Source organism: Octodon degus, unplaced genomic scaffold (genome assembly GCF_000260255.1).
Source record: "Octodon degus isolate 3935 unplaced genomic scaffold, OctDeg1.0 scaffold00083, whole genome shotgun sequence".
In the NCBI taxonomy this organism is placed as follows: Eukaryota; Metazoa; Chordata; class Mammalia; order Rodentia; family Octodontidae; genus Octodon; species Octodon degus.
This window is the reverse complement of record NW_004524659.1, coordinates 6,616,276-6,636,429: the sequence shown is the minus strand read 5'-3', so window position 1 is coordinate 6,636,429 and position 20,154 is coordinate 6,616,276. Positions and strand designations below refer to the sequence as shown.

Sequence of the window (20,154 nt, the reverse complement as noted above, 5' to 3'; positions counted from 1 at the left end):
CTCCTCCTCCTCCTCCTTTTTGGTGGAACCAGGGATTGAACTCAGGCCCTTGTGTTTGCCAGGCAAATCCTCATTCTACTGAGCCATCTCCCTGGCCCCTGATTAATCTTTCATAAGAAATGTCAAAGCAATAAAATATTGAAGGAATGCCTTGGCTATTGTTGGGGGCTTTTAGTCAGATTCACGCTGAGAATCAAGAGCAAAGAGCCCAGCAGAATGATTTAAAATGTTGTGTTTGGCCAGAAAGGAAGCATCAATAAAGCCGTGGAATGCAAAGACAGAACTGAGAGGATCTCCACTGCCTGGAAGGAGCAACAGAATAGAATGGATAGGCTGAGGGCATCACAGGAGGTGGCGTGTCTCCACCCTTTGCAGCCTCAGAATTGCAAAGGTTAGGGACTTTGCCTTGGGGGAAAGCCCCAGAGCCCCATGTTTCAGAATAACAGCAGCAACCAGATCAGGTTCCAGAATGGCACCAGCATGCAAAATTTATTCCTGAGAATCAGGCTGAGTGCTCAGGGATCCAGGCACTTGACCCCTACACCCAAGAAAGAAGAAAGGCTGGCCAGTGCTCCAGCTGGCAGCAGACCTTGGCATCATCCATGTGGTGTTGGTTTTAGACTCTTGCAGAATGAAGTAGCTCTGTGGTTAAGAAGGCTTCCAGGGACCGGGGAGATGGCTCAGTGGAATAAGCACTTCCCTGGCAAGGGCCTGAGTTCAATCCCTGGTTCCACCAAAAAAAAAAAAAAAAAAAAAAAGAAGGCTTCCAACTAGATTTCAGAAGTCCTGGGAGGCCAGGCAGTGTGCCCCTGAGAGGGCAGTGTGTAAAGCTGTGAGAACCCTATTCTGTGAAAACCCTAGAAGTTTGAAAAAACCAGGAATGTGTATCATCTGAGAGAAACTGCAGAGGGAGCAAAGCCAGCCTAACAGAGAAGCCATGGGAGGGATACCAAGAGTGCCGCAGGTGCGCAGCTACCTGGAGCTTACAGTTTGCCACAGATTGCTTCAGATGTTCCACATGAAACTATGGGACCTAATGTTTGCCCTGCTGGATTTTGGTCCCAGTGCTGGTTATCCTACTGTATATACCTTCTGGAATGGTAATGTTTTTCTTGTGTCCTTGAATGACTGGAAGCGTTTAACTTTTCATTTCTACAAGGGCTCACAGCTAAGAGTTTGCTTTTGATCTTGGAGGAGGCTTGGGAGTTTGACTTCTTAGGAATGCTGAAACTGTAGGACTTTGGCAACCCGTAGAGATGCACTAAAATGTCTTTTGCATGAAGTGATGTGCAGCTTGCCTGCCAAGTGCAAGGGCCTGAGTTCAGTCCCTGGTTCTGCAAAATAAATAAATAAATAAATAAATAAATAAATAAATAAATAAATAAAGTGATGTGCAGGGGCTGGCCAGATAGCACAGTGGATTAAAGCACCTGCTTAGGCAGAGCACAGGGACTGGGGTTTGATACCCAGCATGCCATGCCAGCCCCACCCTCGGGACACACTGAGATGGTGATTGAGCCTGGGTGTAGTAGCGCCCGCCGTTAATCCCAGCACTTGGGAGGCTGACAACAGGAGATTCACTAGGAGTCTGATCTGTGTAGTCAGACCCTGTACTTAAAAAAAAAAAAAAGGATGTGCATGAGTCTTCGGGGGTCCAGGAGAGGTATGTTATGATTTATGTTTAGTTGATCCCCCAAAGCCTCATGCAGTCATGGGGAGGCTTCTGGAGTTTGTGATTATTGTGAGTGTGGATGCTGCACCTGCCCTGGGGTAGATAATCTGCATTACAATGTAAAGACAGAGGCTACCTAGCTGCCTGAGCTGCTGCTATGCCTTTTGCTCTTGCTCTTTGCCTCTACCATGAAAGATTGCTCTCTGTCATGGGCTGCTCTGCACGGACCCAGCTGAGTACAGACTGAAACCACAAGTAACTGTGAGCTAAATAAACCTTTCCTTCCTTCATTTTGTGGGTAGGGTCTCTGTCCCAGCAACAAGAGAAGAGTAACTGAGAAAAAAAAAAATATGACTAGATTCTTTCCTCCTTTATTTCTACCTCCAGGATCCCATGATAATGTTCTAAAGCATCGTGTTCATGTGCAGTATTGGAATCCAAGTTTGCCTGGATATTAGGGAAGGTGGTGTTTACCTAGGCCTCAGGCTCAACAACAGTGGCTGGAACTCTAGCCCTTAACCAGGTTCATCCTCCCTCAAAACTACAGGCATGCTCTTCAGTGCTAAAAAGGGCCAGGACAATTTGTTGGCATTTCCTTCCAGGTAGGCTGATGTTTCTGAAAGACTGATCTCAGAACATCAATCACAGCTTAGGGCTTTTCTGAGTATGAGGGAGTGCAGGGTTTCCAATTGGGGAGATCAGTGGGACTAAAAGGCTGATAGTACACAGCAGGTTGCAGATTTGGTCCCTCTGAGACACCAGGATATCTCTGGAGAGGCATGTGGAGCTGTGCTGAGTGAAGCCTGTGGTTGACAGGGCTTGGTTCAAGTGCTGGTTGGGGTTAGATTGCATCTGGGGTGGCAGTTGGTGGACATAGAGCAGTAGATTCTTGGAGACTGGAAGGTGGCTGACTGGGAGCTGCCCCTGGGGGCAGGGGTGGAAACTGGCAGGCTTTGGTGGTCAGCCACGTGAGGGAGGGAAAGCATCAGGGTCATTGGGCAAGATGGGCTAAAACTTTTCAGTCTTTGGAGGTCCTTTCTATGCAATTTTTGATCTGGTCAGCCAGCTTTGACAACCAGGAGAGTTCCTTTTGCTTGAGAAGCACAGGCATAGACTAGGATGGAAGGCTGAGACACAGATTCAACCAGGAATTGATATAGGGGAACTAATTGATCAGGATGGGATTTCGGGCCAAGTTCAGTTACCTATTCCAGACTTGATGAGCAATGTCTACGTCTAAGGTTTCTTCATGTGCTGAAGCAAAAGGGGGTGCGGCCAATCAATTTCAGAGGATGTGGAGTCCTTGGGGATTCATTTGACTCCATGGTCATCCCCCAAAAAAACCTTTCTTGAAAATTTTCAGCATAACTTAAAGGGGTGCGGTGATTTTACTCTGGCTTGTACCCATTCTGTCACCCTATAGTATGTATAGTGAGCACTTGAAGTGTCACAACAGACAAGGGTTGGTGAATGAGAGATCACTCAGATGCTCACCTGGCTCCTTGGCTCCTGCCAACGTTGGGACCATCGAGACTAAGGAGAAGTATTGGTTGGTTCTGTTTTTGTTCTCTTCATACTCTGAGGAAGTATCCCCAGTGTGAACAGTCTGAGAAACCATAGGTTAGGGCCCAATCATGCTCTGTAACTGTGCCCCCATGGGGAGCTTTTATTATGGAGCAGAGAACAACCTATTGCTTAAGTCTTCCAGTCACATTTAGTTGGCAGAGGTCAGTATGTTTCAACCCCCAATACAAAGGGCAAAAATCTATAACTCCAAGTCTTTTGAAACAGGTGAGGGGTGATTAGGTCCTCCTTTATCCTGTGTAGAGGACAGAAACTGAAGGACATCCCACGGCAGTCCTACCTTGTCTGAGGGTCTGAACTCATGTTCCTGGTCTTCCTAGAGTTTGAAAAGGGCTGCACATCCAAGTGAGGGTCTCACCTTTAGACTGTTGAGAATGTGGAAAACTCCACGAGGGAATGCCTTTTTGTGTGGAGACAGAAGGGTTCCCCACTACAACCAGAAGGCCTCTGCCAGTGATCAAAATAGTTAACACAGTGACTTCCCAGCCAGTGTACCAAGAACTGTTGCAGAAACCTGGCACCAAACCAAGACATGACACTGAGGCACTCTAAGGGTAAAATCTTTATTACATAAGCAGGCTGGTGGGACTCAGTTCCAAATCACCGGCCACAACGGAGATTAAAAGAGAAAATTCCTATGCATTTTGCAAGAAGCACAAACACTGATAGTGGGTTATTCTAAAATTGGTTACATGTTTGGTCAAACTTTGTTACGCAGATCTTAGGTAAATTTATTGAGAGGAGATCACTAACTAACCAGGGAAAGTCTAGGGGAATTCAGGGGCTGCACAAGCCAGTAAGACTAAGTATGTCAAGTCTGGTCTAGTCTGTCAGGGTAGATAGTCCTTGAAACTAGCTATGAAAGCAGGTAGCATACAGCGCAGCTCGATGAAGCCAGACAAAGCTGAGTCACACTATCTCTTGATTTGTAGCTGGCATAGTCAAGGCTGAGTCAGATGGTCCAACTATGAAGGTGTTAGTTTTAAATTTTTTTCTTAAATAACACATAAACCAGGGCAATGTATACTGTGTTCTGGGGAGTCACACAGAAGATGGATTAATCCATCACAAACATCACAGTAGACTGAGTAATGTCCCTGAAAAGGAAACATTCACAGTAAGATGTCAGCAGACCCACTTAGCTCGGCATGGACAAAACGGTTCATGTCCACAGCTAGACTAGTTAGAGAGAAGTGATAGGCTCCATGGCCTCAGGAACTCCGCAGTCCCTTCAGAAACTGGAAAGTAAACAGGTTTGCTTTCCCTGAGACAGTAGAGTGGGGGATACACTCCAGAGGCTGTGGACTAGGACAAGCTAAGATGGCTTCTGTCCCTAAGTGTACCAGTGACAAACTGAATAGAGCTTAGCTCCCGAAAGCATCCACTGTGTCTAGCTCTAGTAGGGAATCTTCCCCGCATGAAGGAATGAGGCTCAGCAGCTGGCTGATGCTCCTTCATAAAGACTACTGTCACAGCCTTTCTCTGCTGTGTGCAGCTGTACTGAGAAAGAAGGATGCACGTTCTCTACATTGCTTTCTCTGGTGTGTATTTTCAAATGTCGCATAAGGCTGGTCCTTTGGTTGAAGGCTTTGCCACATGCACTGCACTGATAAGGCCTGTCTGGTCTATGAATCATCTGGTGCTGCCTCAGATTAAACCTTTGTCTGAAGGTTTTCCCACATTCATTGCACTGAAAAGGCCGTTCACCAGTGTGAAGTCTCCGATGACTGTTAAGGCTCGAACTCTGGTTAAAGAACTTCCCACATTCAGTGCATTCATAAGGCTGTTCACCAGTGTGAACTCTCTGATGTTTTATGAGGTCAGAGCTTCGGCTGAAGGCTTTCCCACATGCACTGCACCCAAAAGGTCGTTCCCCTGTGTGAACTATATAGTGTTGAATGAGACTTGCAACATGGCTAAAGAATTTCCCACATTCACTGCACTCATAAGGTCTCTCTCCAGTGTGAACCCTTTTATGCTGGACAAGGTGGGAGCTTCGGCTAAAGAACTTCCCACAGTAGCTGCACACATGGGGGCTTTCACCAGTGTGCACTCTGTGGTGTCTCAGAAGACTAGAGTGTTGGCTAAACAATCTCCCACACTCAGGGCATTCATAGGGTTTTCCTCTATTGTGAACTCTCTGATGCTGAATGAAGATGGAGGGATCAGTAAAGAATATCCCACATTTCCTGCATTCATAGGGCCTCTCTCTTCTCTGGACTCTCTGCGGGTGAACATGTGTGAATGTGTTACTGAAAGGATAGCTAGACTGACTGCTCTTGTTAAGCCACTGGGCTGTGGGAAAGTACAGTGTTTCTCCAGAACTCTCGTGTACCTCCTCCCCATCGGGAGTGATCCAACACTGCACAAAGTCTGCTGTAGCCACAAATTCCTCCTTCAACTCCCCACACATGAAAGGCTCCTGGGATGCCTGGTCTATGCAGGTGTGTCCAGGAGACTCCCTACCTTCCTCCCTTCTGGCAGGCTCATCCTCATGTTTCTGCACCTGTTGCTGGGCAAAGTTTGCATTGAACTTGACCCTTGTCCCATTGGCCTCACACATATGGGCTTTCAGCCCGGTATGTGTATCGTCCTCTTCATCCAGGTACAAAATCTCTTTCACGAGTAGGCCACATGTGTCAGAGGAGTAGGCCTTCTGCATAGACAGGCCTGTCTTGGGATTTCCAGCCTGTATTATTCCTTGTATAGAAATTCTCTGCTGAGAAGGTAACACTTTAACCTCTGTTCTAGGGCAAAAACCTGTAAACAGAGAAATGCTGGTCAAATCATATAAACTTTGATAGAAGAAAACAGTCCCATCACAAGTCTCTGATGGATGTCAGAATGAGTCCTTGGGAACCTGAGCAGGAAGAGAAACCTCAGCTCAGGATAAGGAGTGGTTGGCTCTCTGCATTACTGTGATTTTCCAGGTCACAAAACAGGGGAGGTCTCTACTGCAGGAAGGTCTCTACCCAGTGGAAGAGAGGCAGGGTACCCAGATCACTTCTCTACAAAGGCCCTGGGGTCGACCAAATAGCTCAGTGGATTAAAGCGCCTGCAACAGGAACAGAGGCCAGACCCATCCCTGGGGGGCGCTGAGATGGCAATTGAGACTGGAAATGGTGGTGTGCACCTGTAATCCCAGCACATGGGAGGCTGTAAACAGAAGAATCACTACGAGTCCTGAACATTCTGTAGGTCCTTCCCTAAAATGCAAAGGCTTAGGAGAATGGCATTGGCTTCCAAGAAACTGTAAGGACCACGAGACTCAGTGACTAATGTTGACAGACATGGTAGCTCCCACAGGGGGACTGAGATGTGGAGGTGACAAGGGAGGGGCCAACAGCCAAAGTCAGATCAGAGATCCAAATGGGCAAGGTCTCAAGAGAGGGAAAGGAATGGCAGAGATAAGAACAGAAGCTAGTAGGGTTCAGACACAGTAATGATACTCATCTCCCCCAGATCTTGCTTACCAGAGCCAGGCTTGCATAAAGCCCTACATTAATTTTATTTTATTTTATTTTTTGGTGGTACTGGGGATCAAACTCAAGATTTTGCACTTGCCAAGCAGGAGCATAAGCCACTGAGCTATCTCCCTGGCCCACCAAAAGCCTCTCTTGCTGTGACTGAAGTCATAATTCATGGACCCAGGGTTCTCTCCTTATCCCACATTCTCCGGTAACATGGCACTTGAAATATGTCAGGCCTAAAGGAAAGATGGTCATGGGAGGTAATCCAGAACAGACAACAGGAAAGGAAACTCAGTATTAGAAATTACACATCCCAGCAAATCTGGCAGACACAGTCCAGTGGTTTGCAGGTAGTGACCACATGAGTGCATGGTAGTTCTTCACAGTCTTGTATAGCACATGTTAGCAAAAGGAGCAGAACCTGAAGCACAGGAGGGTCAGAGGTCTGGACAGTCAAACAGGTGAGAGGTGACAAGCAGGGTGGGCTCTACAGGGCTTTCCACAAGGATCCGCTGCCTGCACCCTTCCCTGCCAGACGCTGATAGAAGTGTGGGGCTGATCAGGAAGGGGAAGCACTACATGTGGCACTGTTTTGAAACCCACTGAAGCCCACAACACACAACAGGAACATGGGGGACAGGCACTGTTCATGCTGTTGGCATGGGAAAAGGAGTTGTCCTTGTACAAAGGAGACAGGTAGAGAAGAGCTTGGGATACCCAGGCAAATCAGACGTCCTTACCGAGAGAGGCTATGAGTGCAAAGTTCTCCACCATCACATTGCAGTACAGGAGTCTCTGTGCCTCATCCAGCAGCCCCCACTCCTCCTGGGAGAAGTAAATGGTCACGTCCTCAAAGGTCACACAGCCCTGCTTTGAAGGACATTATATTCCATGATTAATCTCCTTCCTCAGGCCTCCCTCTCCATTCCCTACTCATCTTCTCTCTCTCTCACCCTTCTTCCCAGTTACAATGTGACACCAGGTCCTGGTTCCACTAGTACTGGCTTTTTTTCTATCTTACTCGTTCACACTGTCACCCACCCTAGAGTGACAGATGCAGGAGGGCAGAGGAGCAGCATCTAAGCTCTGGGCCTGACTTGTATGTCCCAAGCCCTTCCCACTGGCCCTTCTCCTAAATTTGCAATGTCATGCTGCTTAGACACAATCCAACGTGGGTGAGTCTTCACCCTCAGTTTCCTCTCCAGGCGCACCCATGTCTGTACCCCACTCTTTGTCTTGTACCTGCCTTACAGCTCTGGACCCTGCTCTGCACTCCCATGGTCACAGCTACTCACTCCCCATCCTTGTCTACCTCTCAGCCACTTTTGTGGACTTGTGTGTGTCACTCTGTACACTCTACTTGGCTGGAGAGGGACTGGCCAATACAATCATTAGGCCGTTTCGCCATGGGCTTCCCCCCCACCCCCGCCATGGGCTTTTGATGGTGCTCATCTGCACGCTTAATACTCATCTTTGCTCTGCAGGCCTCCCCACTCAGCCTTCTTCCTGGCTTTAATCACAGCAGGCACACAGATGCCAGACACCGGCCCTCTTTTGTGTTCACGCTCCCCCTTCACCACTCACACTTATTCAGAGGCCAACCCATCTGATTCTACTATCCAGTGCAATCGTTTTTTTTTTTTTTTTTTCTTTCTCTCTCTCTCTCTCTCTTTTCTTTCTTTCTTTCTTTCTTTCTTTCTTTCTTTCTTTCTTTCTTTCTTTCTTTCTTTTTATCATTTGTTTTTGAATGCTCCCCTAAGCCCGTGTGTCAAAAGGCCTGGATTGCAGGCTGTTCTTATCGTAGGTGGTAGAACCTTTGGGAGATGGTGCCTAACTGAAGGAAGTTAGGTCATGGTGGGCTTGCTCCTGAAAGAAGTATCAGGATCTCAGCCCCTTCTTTCTTTCTCCTGCCCTATACCTCTCTGTGTCCCAGCAAATCTGGGTGATCTCATTTGTCCCTACCTAACTACAGGCTTGACTGAAAAACCCTCAGGCTCTATCGGAAGACACCACAGAAGGCAGGGAGTTCCCAAAGTCAGGGAACACAGAGGGCTTTGCCTTCGCTCTGTTACAATGCTCTGCCCTTGCTGGGACTGCCTCTAGGTCTCTGAGAAGCCCTCAGTGGGGGTGGCTGACTCCCTGGCTACAGTAGGCAATGGATAAACAGCCTTAGCTTTTCTTCATTTCCACAGAACATCTAAATCGTGGCTTCAATGTGTGGGCAAGAGCGTATGTTGGATTTAAGGCTGTGAATGTTCAGGCCATGATGCCAGTGTTCCAAGAAGGAAGACCGTGCGTGGCCTGGAGGCCTCAAGAGCATGAGATCTTGCTTAAGCACCATATTCAGCTTGTTTAGCATCATGAAAACAAATGACAAAGAGTGCCATGGGTTGGTGTGCATCTGTAGGGGCCTCAAACTAGGTACAAGGCCTTGCCTGAGAGATTGGTTATGTGAGCATTTTTGGCTTTCTGCAGTTGGTCCTAAATTAGACCTAAGAACAAAATTACAGAAACTGTCAGTTATTAATCAAGCCCATCCAAAAAAGAGAACAACTATGAAAGAAGATTTGGTTTAACTTTCTGGCTTGTCACCAGAGATAGCATTCTGCCAGTCTGACTCACAAGGAAGCAGGCTTTCTGTGGTGGTCTGGTTACAGAACAGGGGTCTTGGGCCAAAGCTCTATTTTTAGATATTGCCTACTTGTAGATTTTTCCCTTGAGACTTCAATTAACACCTCCCTTGGACAGGGTATCTGCCCTACACCGCTCTTCAAATCTACTGATGGTCTCTGGAACATCAGAGACTTCACATGTCCCAAACTTCTGCTACTCCCAGCGAAAATTCCTGCTGCAGCGCTCTCCCCCTCTCCTCCACCTCTCCCTAGACCTTGTCTCCTCTTCTCTCTCTCTCTCTCTCTCCTGATGACTCCTTGATACTTGTACCAAAGAACATGCCTACTGCTGTTTCTAACAGACAGAACACACACCTTCCTCCTGGTCTGGCCGACGAGTACCAGGAGTACCGACCTCGATGGGGGCAGGCGTGTTCCTTGGCCCTCTCCCCTCACCTTATTCTTGGTTCCACTCCGCATCCCCAGAGATGCTAGTAAAACCCGAGTGCTTTCAGCATCCTCCTGTGCCTTACACCGCCCACAGCACCCAGCGTCTTCACAAAGCAGCTTCTCAGCCTGCCATTCTTGGGACGCTATCTGGTCCCAGCAGATACTAGAGCCACCGAGTTTCCCGGACACTTCCAACTGGGTCTTTGCCTCAGGCATGTGCCCACATACTGTCAGGAAACTCTCTCTCCCCCTCACCGCTCAGAGCTCAGGAGGGGAAAGCCCTCTGCAGATTGTGCAGCCCACAAACAGGACCCACGCCCAGTGTGCCCCGCAGCAGCACTGAAGCTCGCACTCACCTGCACCAGGTCGCTCTGTGCTGTCGCCGCCATCAGGGTCAGTGGACCCAGGAGAGCTTTCAGAGGCTGGTGACCCACCCAGGTGGCTCCCTCGCGGGCTCAACCCACCACCCTCTTTGCCGAATCCCCGGCCGAGGGTCGATCTCCCGGCCTCAGTCCTCCAGTCAAACGCGCATCCCTGCGGTCACCTTAGTTTCAGGGGTCGCGGGTGCTGCAAAGGCAGGACGCCTCGTCCCCACTAGCCCCAGTTTGGTCACGGGCCAACTGGGTGCAGCGCAGTGCGGGAATCCCTGGCTCGCGCTGAGCAGGAAACTGCGACCGCGCGGTCGGTGACCACGCACTCCGCAGGCGCACAGCCGCTGCCCCACCTCCACCCCGCGTCTGCTTCCGGATCCAGGCCAGTGAGCAAACCTGTTAGGGCTCGCCCTGCAGCCCTCCCCCAGCTAGCCTCTTAAAGGGGCCGCTCCCAATCTTGGTAGCGTCAGCAGTCCTTAGCAGGTTGCGCTGTCCGCCCGCGCCCTGCTGAGCCGGCGATCTTCCATGAACCGCCTTACCTCTTGCGCAGGGACCTACTTTCACACCGAAACCCGCAGTTATAGCTAATTTGCGGGATCTTTGTTTGCTAAGCCTACGTGTTCTCTTTCATTCAATGCTTCTCAGACCAGAAAGGCTGACTTCACTGGGAATTTGTTAAAAATGAAAGTTGTTGGCCGCAGCCCAAACTTAGGGACTCAGAGGTTGCAGCTGGTAGTTGGGACTCAGCCTTCAGGGCTATGACAAGGCCCCGGGGAATGCCAGGACTGCTGTAACATGAGAACAGGGATTCATTCAGTCCACACAGTGGGATCCAAGCTCTGTGCATCTCTCGGGGTAACAGGCGGCCGACCTAGCAGGCACGAAATCCTTGCTCACTGTGAGAAAGCTGCTGTCATCCACAGCTCTCACAAGCACTGTCGTGGGAGGACGGCGGAGCCGCTGCTCTGCAGGGTCATCTGGGCCCATTGTCAGCCTGTACAATGCGGTCTGGGGCTGCGCAGGTGTGGTGCGCTAAGTGGGCCCTAAAGTGAAAGCACAGAGTTAAAGCGTTTGGCACCTTTTAATCTTTTCTTTCTTTGTTTTCTTTTCCTTTGTTAAAAAAAAAAAAATCTGCGGCCCCCCCCCCCCCAGATAGCTCAGGTGCTAAAGCGCCTGCTTAGGCAAGCTTAGGCAAGCTTAGGCAGGCGCAGGGGGCTGCGGTTCGATCTCAGGCACCACATGCCGCGCCAGCACCACTTGCGGTGCCAGCCCTGCCCTCAGGGCGGGGTGAGCCGCCCCCCCCCCAAAAAAAAAATATATCCATCCTGCTGCTGTTTTTTACATTTATTTTTAAATAAAAGCAGAAAATTTATTTGAAGGTAGGGAAGGCAGTATTCGAAATAGAAATATTCCTGGCTTTTTTTCATCTTAAGGACATTAAACACTAGTTATATCTATGGATCTTGTAGGACATGATGCTGTGAGACACACGCCACCTGTGGAATGGCTAAGCTGATAGGCGTCACCTCTCCGATACAGGGCCTTCTTTGTCAGTGTCATCCGCCTACATTTTCCTGGATGCTGATGAAATTAACTGGAAAGGGGGCGCCTGCCATTTCATTGGCACAAGAGACCTTCTCATGGAGGTTTGAGAAAGTGGTCAATGGTGCCTGGGAACCTCTAACCAAACAAAGATCCTGTCAATTAGCTATCACTGCCGGTTTCAACGTTCATCTAGGTCCCTGTGCGAGAAGAGAAGCTCCGCGGGGGCGGCAGGGCACAGCAGGCTGGCACAGCTGTTGGTCCGCAGAGGCCACTGCGCATGAGCGGCCCCTTTAAGAGCCAAGGGGAGCGGGGTGGGGGCTGCTGAGTGGAGGAGGAGCCGCGCGAGCCCTGTGGCTCGCGACTCTGAAGCGAGGTCACGCGCTGGGACTGAGAGGCTGTGTGCGTGCTGGGGCGTGGCCACCGAGCGCGGGGGCGGAGCTTCCTGCAGCTGTGAGTGCGTGGGTTATAGTGACAGTGCTGGTGTCCCAGTAGCCGGGAGTGGACCCAGGTCGGCTGGCTGAAACCGCGGGGGTAGGGGCGGCGCGCCTCGTATCTTTTGCTGCGCCTTTGTAGTACCCGCGAGCCCTGGAACTGCGGTGTCTGCAGGTGTCCAGGGGTGCACATTTGACTGGCGCACTGAGGCCAGGAGCACGATCCTCACTCAGCCAGGGACGCGGCAGAGAAGGTGGTGGGCTGAGCCCGCGCGGGAGCCATCTCGGTCGCCAGCCTTTCAAGGCCCTGCTGGGTCCATTGGCCCTGATGGCGGCGTCAGAGCAGAGCGACCTGGTGCAGGTGAGTGGGGGCTTCAGGGCTCTGCCCTGGACCTCAGCCCCAACCTCAGAGCCGGTTGCATCCTCTGAACCATAGATAGAGATCATAACTTTGGAATTTATCCGTGGCTAAGGATTAAAAAAGGAAGGCGGGGGCAAACATGTTCTTTGCTTCATCTGCACCCTTCTCAAGGGTGGCCTACAGAAATCTAACTTCCTGATGCCCATTCCCCCAATCCAGTTGGGACTCTCAAATTTCTTAGGTATGTGGGACTTCGTGTTATTTTAGCTATTTTCTGCTGAGAAGGGGCACTTGAGAGACTTAGGACTCTCACTCCTGCTGACTTTCAGGACTAGGGGGCCAGTAAAAGGTCCTCTATGGATGGAGAAATCAACTGGCTGAAACCAGCAGGCTATTGGAGCATCTGGAGAGGACTGGGGTGTAAAGGAGAGATGAAGTTAAGGAAACAGTTTAAAATACAAGGGATAGATATAAAAAACAAAACTAAATTAGTGAACCATTTCCATTGTGAGAATTGGGAAAGTCATACCCCACATCATTGTTCCAGTGTGTGTGTGTGTGTGTGTGTGTGTGTGTAGGGTGTCAGGTGTGCCTTGCATTTTTTTTCTTAAGTCCAGGGCTGCCCAGAAGTACAGAAATTAGGTAACAATCCACAAACCCAGCAGGCATTGCCTTCAACATCCTGGGCATACTCCTGAGCCCAAAGAAGAAAGCAGTTAGGACCTTCTTTAGTTGGCACAGAAAAAAAAAAACACCAAAAACAGATGCTAAAATATTGTTGGCCTGATCATGTCTGATACATCATATAAAAGACCACAGTGAAAATCCAGGAGGACAGGAGCTGAACTTATTATAACCAGTTGTCTTTTAATAAGGCCTGTTATAAACAGCAGCAGGTGGGCCCATTCCACCGGGAAGTACACAGGCATAGAATGGTAATTACAATAAGATTATGATTAAGAGGTTACTACCCAAGGTGCTCAAAGCCTTGTGTTGGAATGTAGGGTGAGATGGTGGGACCTTCACTCCTCAGTTGCTCCTTTACACAGATACTTGGTGGTACCCAGGTGCAGGTACCCAGAGGCCTGCAGGGATCCATCTGTGAAGGTGCTTTCTTACATGGCTTGGCCTGGGAATGATGAGTCCAGCTCAAATCCGTAGAACCTTGATAACTATAAAAGAGTACCCTTCCAGAGAGGAGTTAGCTGTTGGTCCTGTGGGCTCTTTCTATAAATTTTAAGTACCAAATTGACAAAGGGGCTGTTGAGGCTCTTAGGATATCTGTGATATTTAAAATCCATTATTCTTAATTGCCTGTTGAAAAATATTTAGTGTAGACACAAATTAGCCCAAGAATTGAGCTGCTACATCTAATAGGTGCCTACATATGAGAAAGGCTGACCATGTAATCCTTCAAATGGCCCAAGACCAGTGCATCAGTAGGTCCTATGAGAATTCTCAGTACAGCTATAGGTAAGAATACCTTGTATGAGAGGTGAGTTTCTTGACATAGCTCCTTTTTTTTTTTTTTTTCCGGTACTGGGGATTGAACTCAGGACCTTGCGCTTGCCAGGCATGTGCTTATTCTACTGAGCTATCTCCCCAGCCTGACATAGCTTTTTTCTGTAGTCTTAATGTTTGATTGACTTGTTCTGCAATGTTTGAAGACTCAAGTCTCCAAGAGTAATGAAGATAATATTTAAGTACCACCACCTTAGCCACCAACTGTATCTATCACCTAGAAAATGAAAGATGTGCCGTTACCACTTTCTTTAGAGGGACTTGGAAATTCTGAATCATGGAATAATTTCTTGGAGAACTGCTCTGAACTTCTTTGAATACTTCCGTAGCCTTTTCAGCCCTGGTGGGAAAGGCTTCTGCCAATCATATAAATGTGTAAGTGAGAACAAGTAGATATCTAGACCCTTGGCACAGAAGCAGTTGGGCAAAATATATTGGCTAATCCTCTCTTGAGCATTGTCCTTGTCTGGGTTGGGGTCACCAAGGGAGGGGCTTTCAACCCATGGGGATTGATGAGAAGTCATAAGACTAATCTTGTGACGTTTGAAGTCTTTTGCCACTAAATACCTGTTTTTATGCTTGGTATAGTCAGTCTTGACTTAAAGGGTAAGAATCGTATAATTTGTTAATAGTTTTGCATTGCGCTGACTAGGAGACATGAAGAAGGTTTGCTGATCAAACCACCCAAGTGTAACCACAGGCCAGAGCCAAGTGACATCCTCTGGGATATAAATAGGGAAAGGCAGATTTAGTCCTGATGTGGGGATGAGAGGCAATATAGCCTAAGAATTGCTGGCTCAGGGAGAAGACCAGCACCTTGTTGGTGTCTGAGAAGCAGAACGCTGAAACATCAGGAGACTGGGCCAGTAAAGAGGGAGTTGGATCTTACATTAAGGTCCAGACCTTAGATGATGGCCCTCTCTCCTCCTGCTTGTCACTGCTGCAGGCTCACAACATGGTTGTGTGAGGTATTTTTTTAAAAGCCAGTATTAATCTAACGAGGGTATGGTGCCTTCTTGGAGCTGGGAAGAAGGATGAGAGAGAGGATGAGTAGGGAATGGAGAGGGAGACCCAAGCAGAGACAACTGATCATGGAATGGAATGTCCCCCTCTTAGCAGGGCTGTGTGACCTTGGAGGACGTGACCATTTACTTCTCCCAGGAGGAGTGGGGGCTGCTGAATGAGGCACAGAGACTCCTGTACTGCAATGTGATGCTGGAGAACTTTGCACTCATAGCCTCTCTCGGTAAGGACATCTCACTTGCCTGGATATCCTGAACTCTTCTCTACTTGTCCCCTTTGCTCAAGGACACCTCTCTTTCCAGTGCCAACAGTATGCACAGTGCCTCTCCCCCATGTTCGTGTTATGGGTGTTGTGGGCTCCAGTGGGTTTCGAGACAGTGCCACATGCAGTGCCTGAAGGGTTCATGCAGAAGGAGCCTTGTGGTCAGCCCCACAGAGCCCCTCCTTCTGTCACTTTTCTCCTGGGTGACCTCCAGACCTCTGCCCCTCCTGTGGTTCAGATTCTGCTCCTTTTGCTAATATGTGCTGTACAAGACTGCATAGAACTACCATGCACTCATGTGGTCACTACCTGCAAATTCCCAGGATGTGCCTACCAGCAAACTCATACATATAATTTCTAATACTAAGTTTTCTTTCTTGTTGTGTGTGCTGGCTTACATCCTGTGCCCATCTTCCCTTAGGGCTCACGTCTTTCAAGTGCCATATCAGTGCCCAACTTGAGATGAGGAGGGAACTCTGGGGGCCTGGCAGGGTGAATATGACTTCGGCCGTGGCAAGACGCGCTTTTGGCAAGCCTAGCTCTGGTAAGCAGGAGCCGGGGGGAGGTGTGATATCACTGTGTCTGAATCGCAGCTGCTACTTTTCTCATACATATCATTATTTGTGTGAATGCTAATGGCTACTCTTCATCTCTGCCTTTCCTTTTCTATTCTTTAGATCCTATCTATTTGAATTTCTGTTCTGACTGTGGGCTTGACTCCTCTTTCTGGCCTCCATGTCTCAGTCCTTCCACAGTGACCTCTGCAGCATTCTTCACTGTTGGACTGAACTTCGTATGTTCTGAGAAAAGCATGTTTCCTTGATGTCCCTGAACATTAGCCAGTTAGTTGCATCAAATTCTCCTGGGTCTGGCCGTGCGTATCTGCCTCATGGCTCCCACAGTTTCTCAGAACCCAGTGCGCTTCTTCAAGGCCTTTGTAGAGAAGGTATTTGGGGACCCTGCCTCTCCTCAAGATTGTGCCCCATCCTGTGGTATAGATGTCCTCTATGTTGTGGCCTGGGTAGGCGCAGTAGTGTAGAGAGCCAACCATTCCTTACTCTGCCCCGAGGTTTTTCATCTTGCTAAGGTTCCAAAAGGACTCATTCTGGGATCAGACAAGTCTATGTGATGGGGCTATTTCTTTCTATAAATGTTTTAGTGACACAATCATAATTTCTCTGCTTACAGATTTTTGCTGTGGAACAGAGGGGAAGGAGCTACCTTCTGAGCAGAATTGTTCCCTTAAAGAAATATCACAAGACAAGAATCCTAAAACAGCTCTGTTTATGCAGAAGACACTCTCCTGTGACACATTTGGCTCATACTGGAATGACATTTTGTACCTGGCTGAACACCAGGCAGCTCATGCCAGGCAGAAACGCCATGTGTGTGAGGCAAATAGGACAGGATTCATGTTGAATGCACACCTTTGCCAGCAGCTGGTGCAGAAAAACGATGCCAAGTCTCCCAGAAGGGAGGAGGGCATGGCCTCTCCTGGAAAGACTGGCACAAATCACACATCCCAGAAGCCTTTCATGTATAGGGAGGGAAGGGAGGACTTTGTGGCCACATCGGGTTTTATGCAGCATCAGATCGCTCCTGGTGTAGAGGAGGCATGCAAGAATTCTGACAGTACGTTAAATTTTCCGACTGCTACATATGCTTTCTGTGACTCATCCACACTTGTTCAACAGAGAGTCTACACTGGAGAGAGGCCCTATGAGTGCAGCACGTGTGTGAGAGTCTTTAGTGATGCTTCCAGCCTCAAGCAACACCAGAGAGTTCACAGTACAGGAAAACCATATGAGTGCTGGGAGTGTGGGAAATTCTTTAGCCGGCACTTCAGTCTTGTGGAACATCAGCGAATTCACACTGGTGAAAAGCCATATGAGTGCAGTGAATGTGGGAAATGCTTTAGCCAACACTCCAGCCTTTTTCAGCATAAGAGAATTCACACTGGTAGACGTGCTTATGAGTGCAAGGAATGTGGGAAATTCTTTATCTGCAACTCCAGTTTAATTAAGCATGGGAGGGTTCACACGGGAGAAAGACCTTATAAGTGCAAGGAATGTGGAAAATCATTTAGGCAGATCTCCAATCTCACACAACACCAGAGAGTTCACACTGGAGAGCAGCCTTTTGAATGTGCTAAATGTGGAAAAGTCTTCAGCCGAAGCTCTAATCTCGCAAACCATCAGAGAGTTCACACTGGCGAAAAGCCTTACAAGTGCCCTGAATGTGAGAAGATGTTCAGCCAAATCTCCCACCTCAGGATCCATCAGAGACTCCACACTGGTGAACGACCTTACCAGTGCAGTGAATGTGGAAAATACTTTAACCAGAGTTCTAGCCTTAAAGCCCATCGGAGGTTTCACACGAATGAACGGCCTTATGAGTGCAGTGAATGTGGGAAATCCTTCAAACAAAGCTCTAATCTGAGGCAGCACCAGATAGTTCATAAACCAGACAGGCCTTATAAGTGCAGTGAGTGTGGGAAAGCCTTTACCCAAAACTCCACCCTCAGTAACCATCGAAGGCTTCACACCGGTGAACGGCCTTATGAGTGCAGCGAATGTGGGAAAACCTTCAGACAAAGGTCGAATCTGAGTGAGCATCAGATAGTTCACAAACCAGACAGGCCTTATAAGTGCTGTGAATGTGGCAAAGCCTTTAGCCAAAAGCGCACCCTCATTCAACATCAAAAAATTCACACCAGAGAAAGGAAGGTAGAGAATGTGTGTCTGACTTGTTGAGCACCACTGCACACAGCACAGTATCAGCCGGATTTTGAATCCCATTCATCCATGTTGTCGCACTGAGGAGACTCCCTTTATACTATATATATATATATTTTTTTTTGAAAGCTATATATGGTGAATGCTTTCAGGACCAAAGTCATATTTGTCCATTTTATCACTCCTAGAGTTTGGGACAGAAGCCATCTCAGCTTGGCCTACTGGCCAGCCTGAAGAGTATGTATCAGCCACTCCAGTGTCTCAAAGAAAGCAGCCCTTTGCTCTTTGTAGTCCATGAGTGGAACCTGAGTTCCTGAGGCCATGGAAAGATGTCACTCCCCCTGTATATGACTGTTTTAGCTGTGGGTGTGACCTGTTTGGGGCCATGATGACCTAAAATGAACTTCTGCTGGCAGCTTACTGAGACGGTTTCCTTTTTGGGGAAATTGGATTTATGTGACTGGATCAGAGTACTTAAAATACATTGGTCAATTCATGTTACATTAGGAGCCTTCTTGATTAAAGCATGTTTTATCTTTCTGATCACTATGGGAGTATTGTGAACAAAGAACAGATCTAAGTAAGGTCTTTTAATGGACAGCTCCAAATTGTGTGTGCTTCAGAAGTGACAGGATGGCAGAGAACTATTTTCAGCCCAGATTTGGCCTCACATTAATCTTTAACCAAGGCTTTCTAGGAAAGACTGTATTGCTTTGTCATCCTGTATTACTTTTTTGTTGTTGTTGTTTGTTTGTTTGTATTTTTAAATGTATTTAGGACAGGGTCTATGGGGTCTACAGGGTCTCACTACACAGATTGGACTTGTAGTGATTCTCCTGTTTTCAGCCTCCCAAGCGCTGGGATTACAGGTGCATGCCACCACACCCAGTCTCAATTACTGTCTCAGTGTGCCCAGGGGGTGGGCCTGCATGGCACACCAGCTGTATTGCTGTCTTGAATGCTATGCATTTTCATGACCTGAATGGCATGAAGTTTTCTCAACCTAATTGTGGCAACTTCTAGTGCATCTGAGAGCAGTATCAGTTGGGTCCCTTACCCTTAGCACAATGATGGCAAGCCTTTTAGAGACTTAAGTGCTCAAACTGCAACCCCCAAATCCACTTATTTATTGTAAAACACTACCACTACATTGGATCGTGACTTGTTTAGCTGCGGGGGCAATGCTGGGGTGACTTGGATTCGGTGCTGACAGAGGGCTATGCATACTCACTGTGGAACACACACCTCAGGTTCACCATGACTGCCCTAGTTGCTGTTCGTCTGTTACCTGCCAATGAGTCATATGCTATGAAGTTTAGTCTGTTATACAGATGTTTCTACCTTTAAGACCTGGTAAGGCCAGGTGGGTCCATAGTTTATACAGAAACATACAGTGTGGCTGTAAAGTGGGTGGGAACTGCTGGAATGGAACTATTCTAAAAATATATCCTCAAATGTTCCTTTGAATGTCACTGTGTAGAACTGAGGGCTGGTATCTAGATGTGCCCCTAAAGACTCATGTTGTCGTAGGTGGGAAGTTTCAAAGATGGCTGGATTAATGTGTGTGGATGTGTATGTGGATTAAGGGTGTGATGCTGAGGTTAAGGGTATCCTATCCTGGGTGTGGTTGCCACTCATCAGTAGGCTTATAAGCTTAATGAAATGTAAAGGCAGGCTTGCTGCTGCTGCTTTGCTGTCTCCTGCCTCCTGCCTGCTTGCCATAGACTGTTTCTCATTTGTGATGGTCCGCTGTCATGCTTATATATCTTGGAGCCAGCCAGTATGGACTGAAACCTCTACAAACTATGACCTGAAATAAACCTCTTCTCCTTTATTGGTGTTGGATATTTTGTCTCAGCACCAAGAAAAGTTACAGATTTTGTTTTTAGAAGTGAGGTGATTGTTGTGATACCACCTGGCGATGTAGTTCAGGAGCCTTTGGAAGTTGCATGTGGAAAGAGTTTGGAGGGGCAGCATACCAGGGTTCAATCCTCACCTCCACCTGCATTACCAGACCTGCCCTTAAGGGAGCCTGAGCCAGCAAAAAAAGAAAAAAAAAATCTCAACTTTGGCCCTGGGGAGATAGCTCAGTAGAATAAACGCTGGCCTGACAAGTG

The 20,154-nt window shown here is 48.1% G+C and overlaps 2 protein-coding genes across 3 annotated transcripts in view; one reads left to right on the top strand and one right to left on the bottom strand.

Moving 5' to 3' along the window:
- LOC101590220 (zinc finger protein 792-like) overlaps nucleotides 1–10,517 on the bottom strand; it is a 48,260-nt gene extending 37,743 nt beyond the window's left edge. The window contains 1 exon segment of the mRNA XM_023721447.1: nucleotides 10,145–10,517. Within this exon segment, the coding sequence (XP_023577215.1) occupies nucleotides 10,145–10,177 (33 nt within the window). The 5' untranslated portion in view covers nucleotides 10,178–10,517.
- Nucleotides 10,518–12,192: 1,675 nt separating this feature from the next.
- Nucleotides 12,193–18,135, top strand: LOC101589041 (zinc finger protein 792-like). 2 transcript variants are annotated; one of them, XM_023721468.1, is made up of 4 exons: nucleotides 12,193–12,496; nucleotides 15,137–15,263; nucleotides 15,724–15,846; nucleotides 16,491–18,135. In XM_023721468.1, exons 1-4 carry the CDS (start codon nucleotides 12,464–12,466, stop codon nucleotides 18,053–18,055), a joined length of 1,848 nt encoding a protein of 615 aa, XP_023577236.1. In that variant the 5' UTR covers nucleotides 12,193–12,463; the 3' UTR covers nucleotides 18,056–18,135. The 2 variants fall into 2 exon arrangements, with proteins under 2 accessions (XP_023577236.1, XP_023577235.1); XM_023721467.1 differs by having other exon boundaries at nucleotides 15,134–15,263.
- Nucleotides 18,136–20,154: the final 2,019 nt, after the last annotated feature.

Excerpts from the sequence above, each read along its gene's own strand:
- LOC101589041 (XM_023721467.1), top strand. The coding sequence starts at position 12,464 with ATGGCGGCGTCAGAGCAGAGCGACCTGGTGCAG. Across the intron at positions 15,264-15,723 it reads TGCACTCATAGCCTCTCTCG|GGCTCACGTCTTTCAAGTGC; the intron begins GTAAGGACATCT and ends ATCTTCCCTTAG. Across the intron at positions 15,847-16,490 it reads TTTTGGCAAGCCTAGCTCTG|ATTTTTGCTGTGGAACAGAG; the intron begins GTAAGCAGGAGC and ends CTCTGCTTACAG.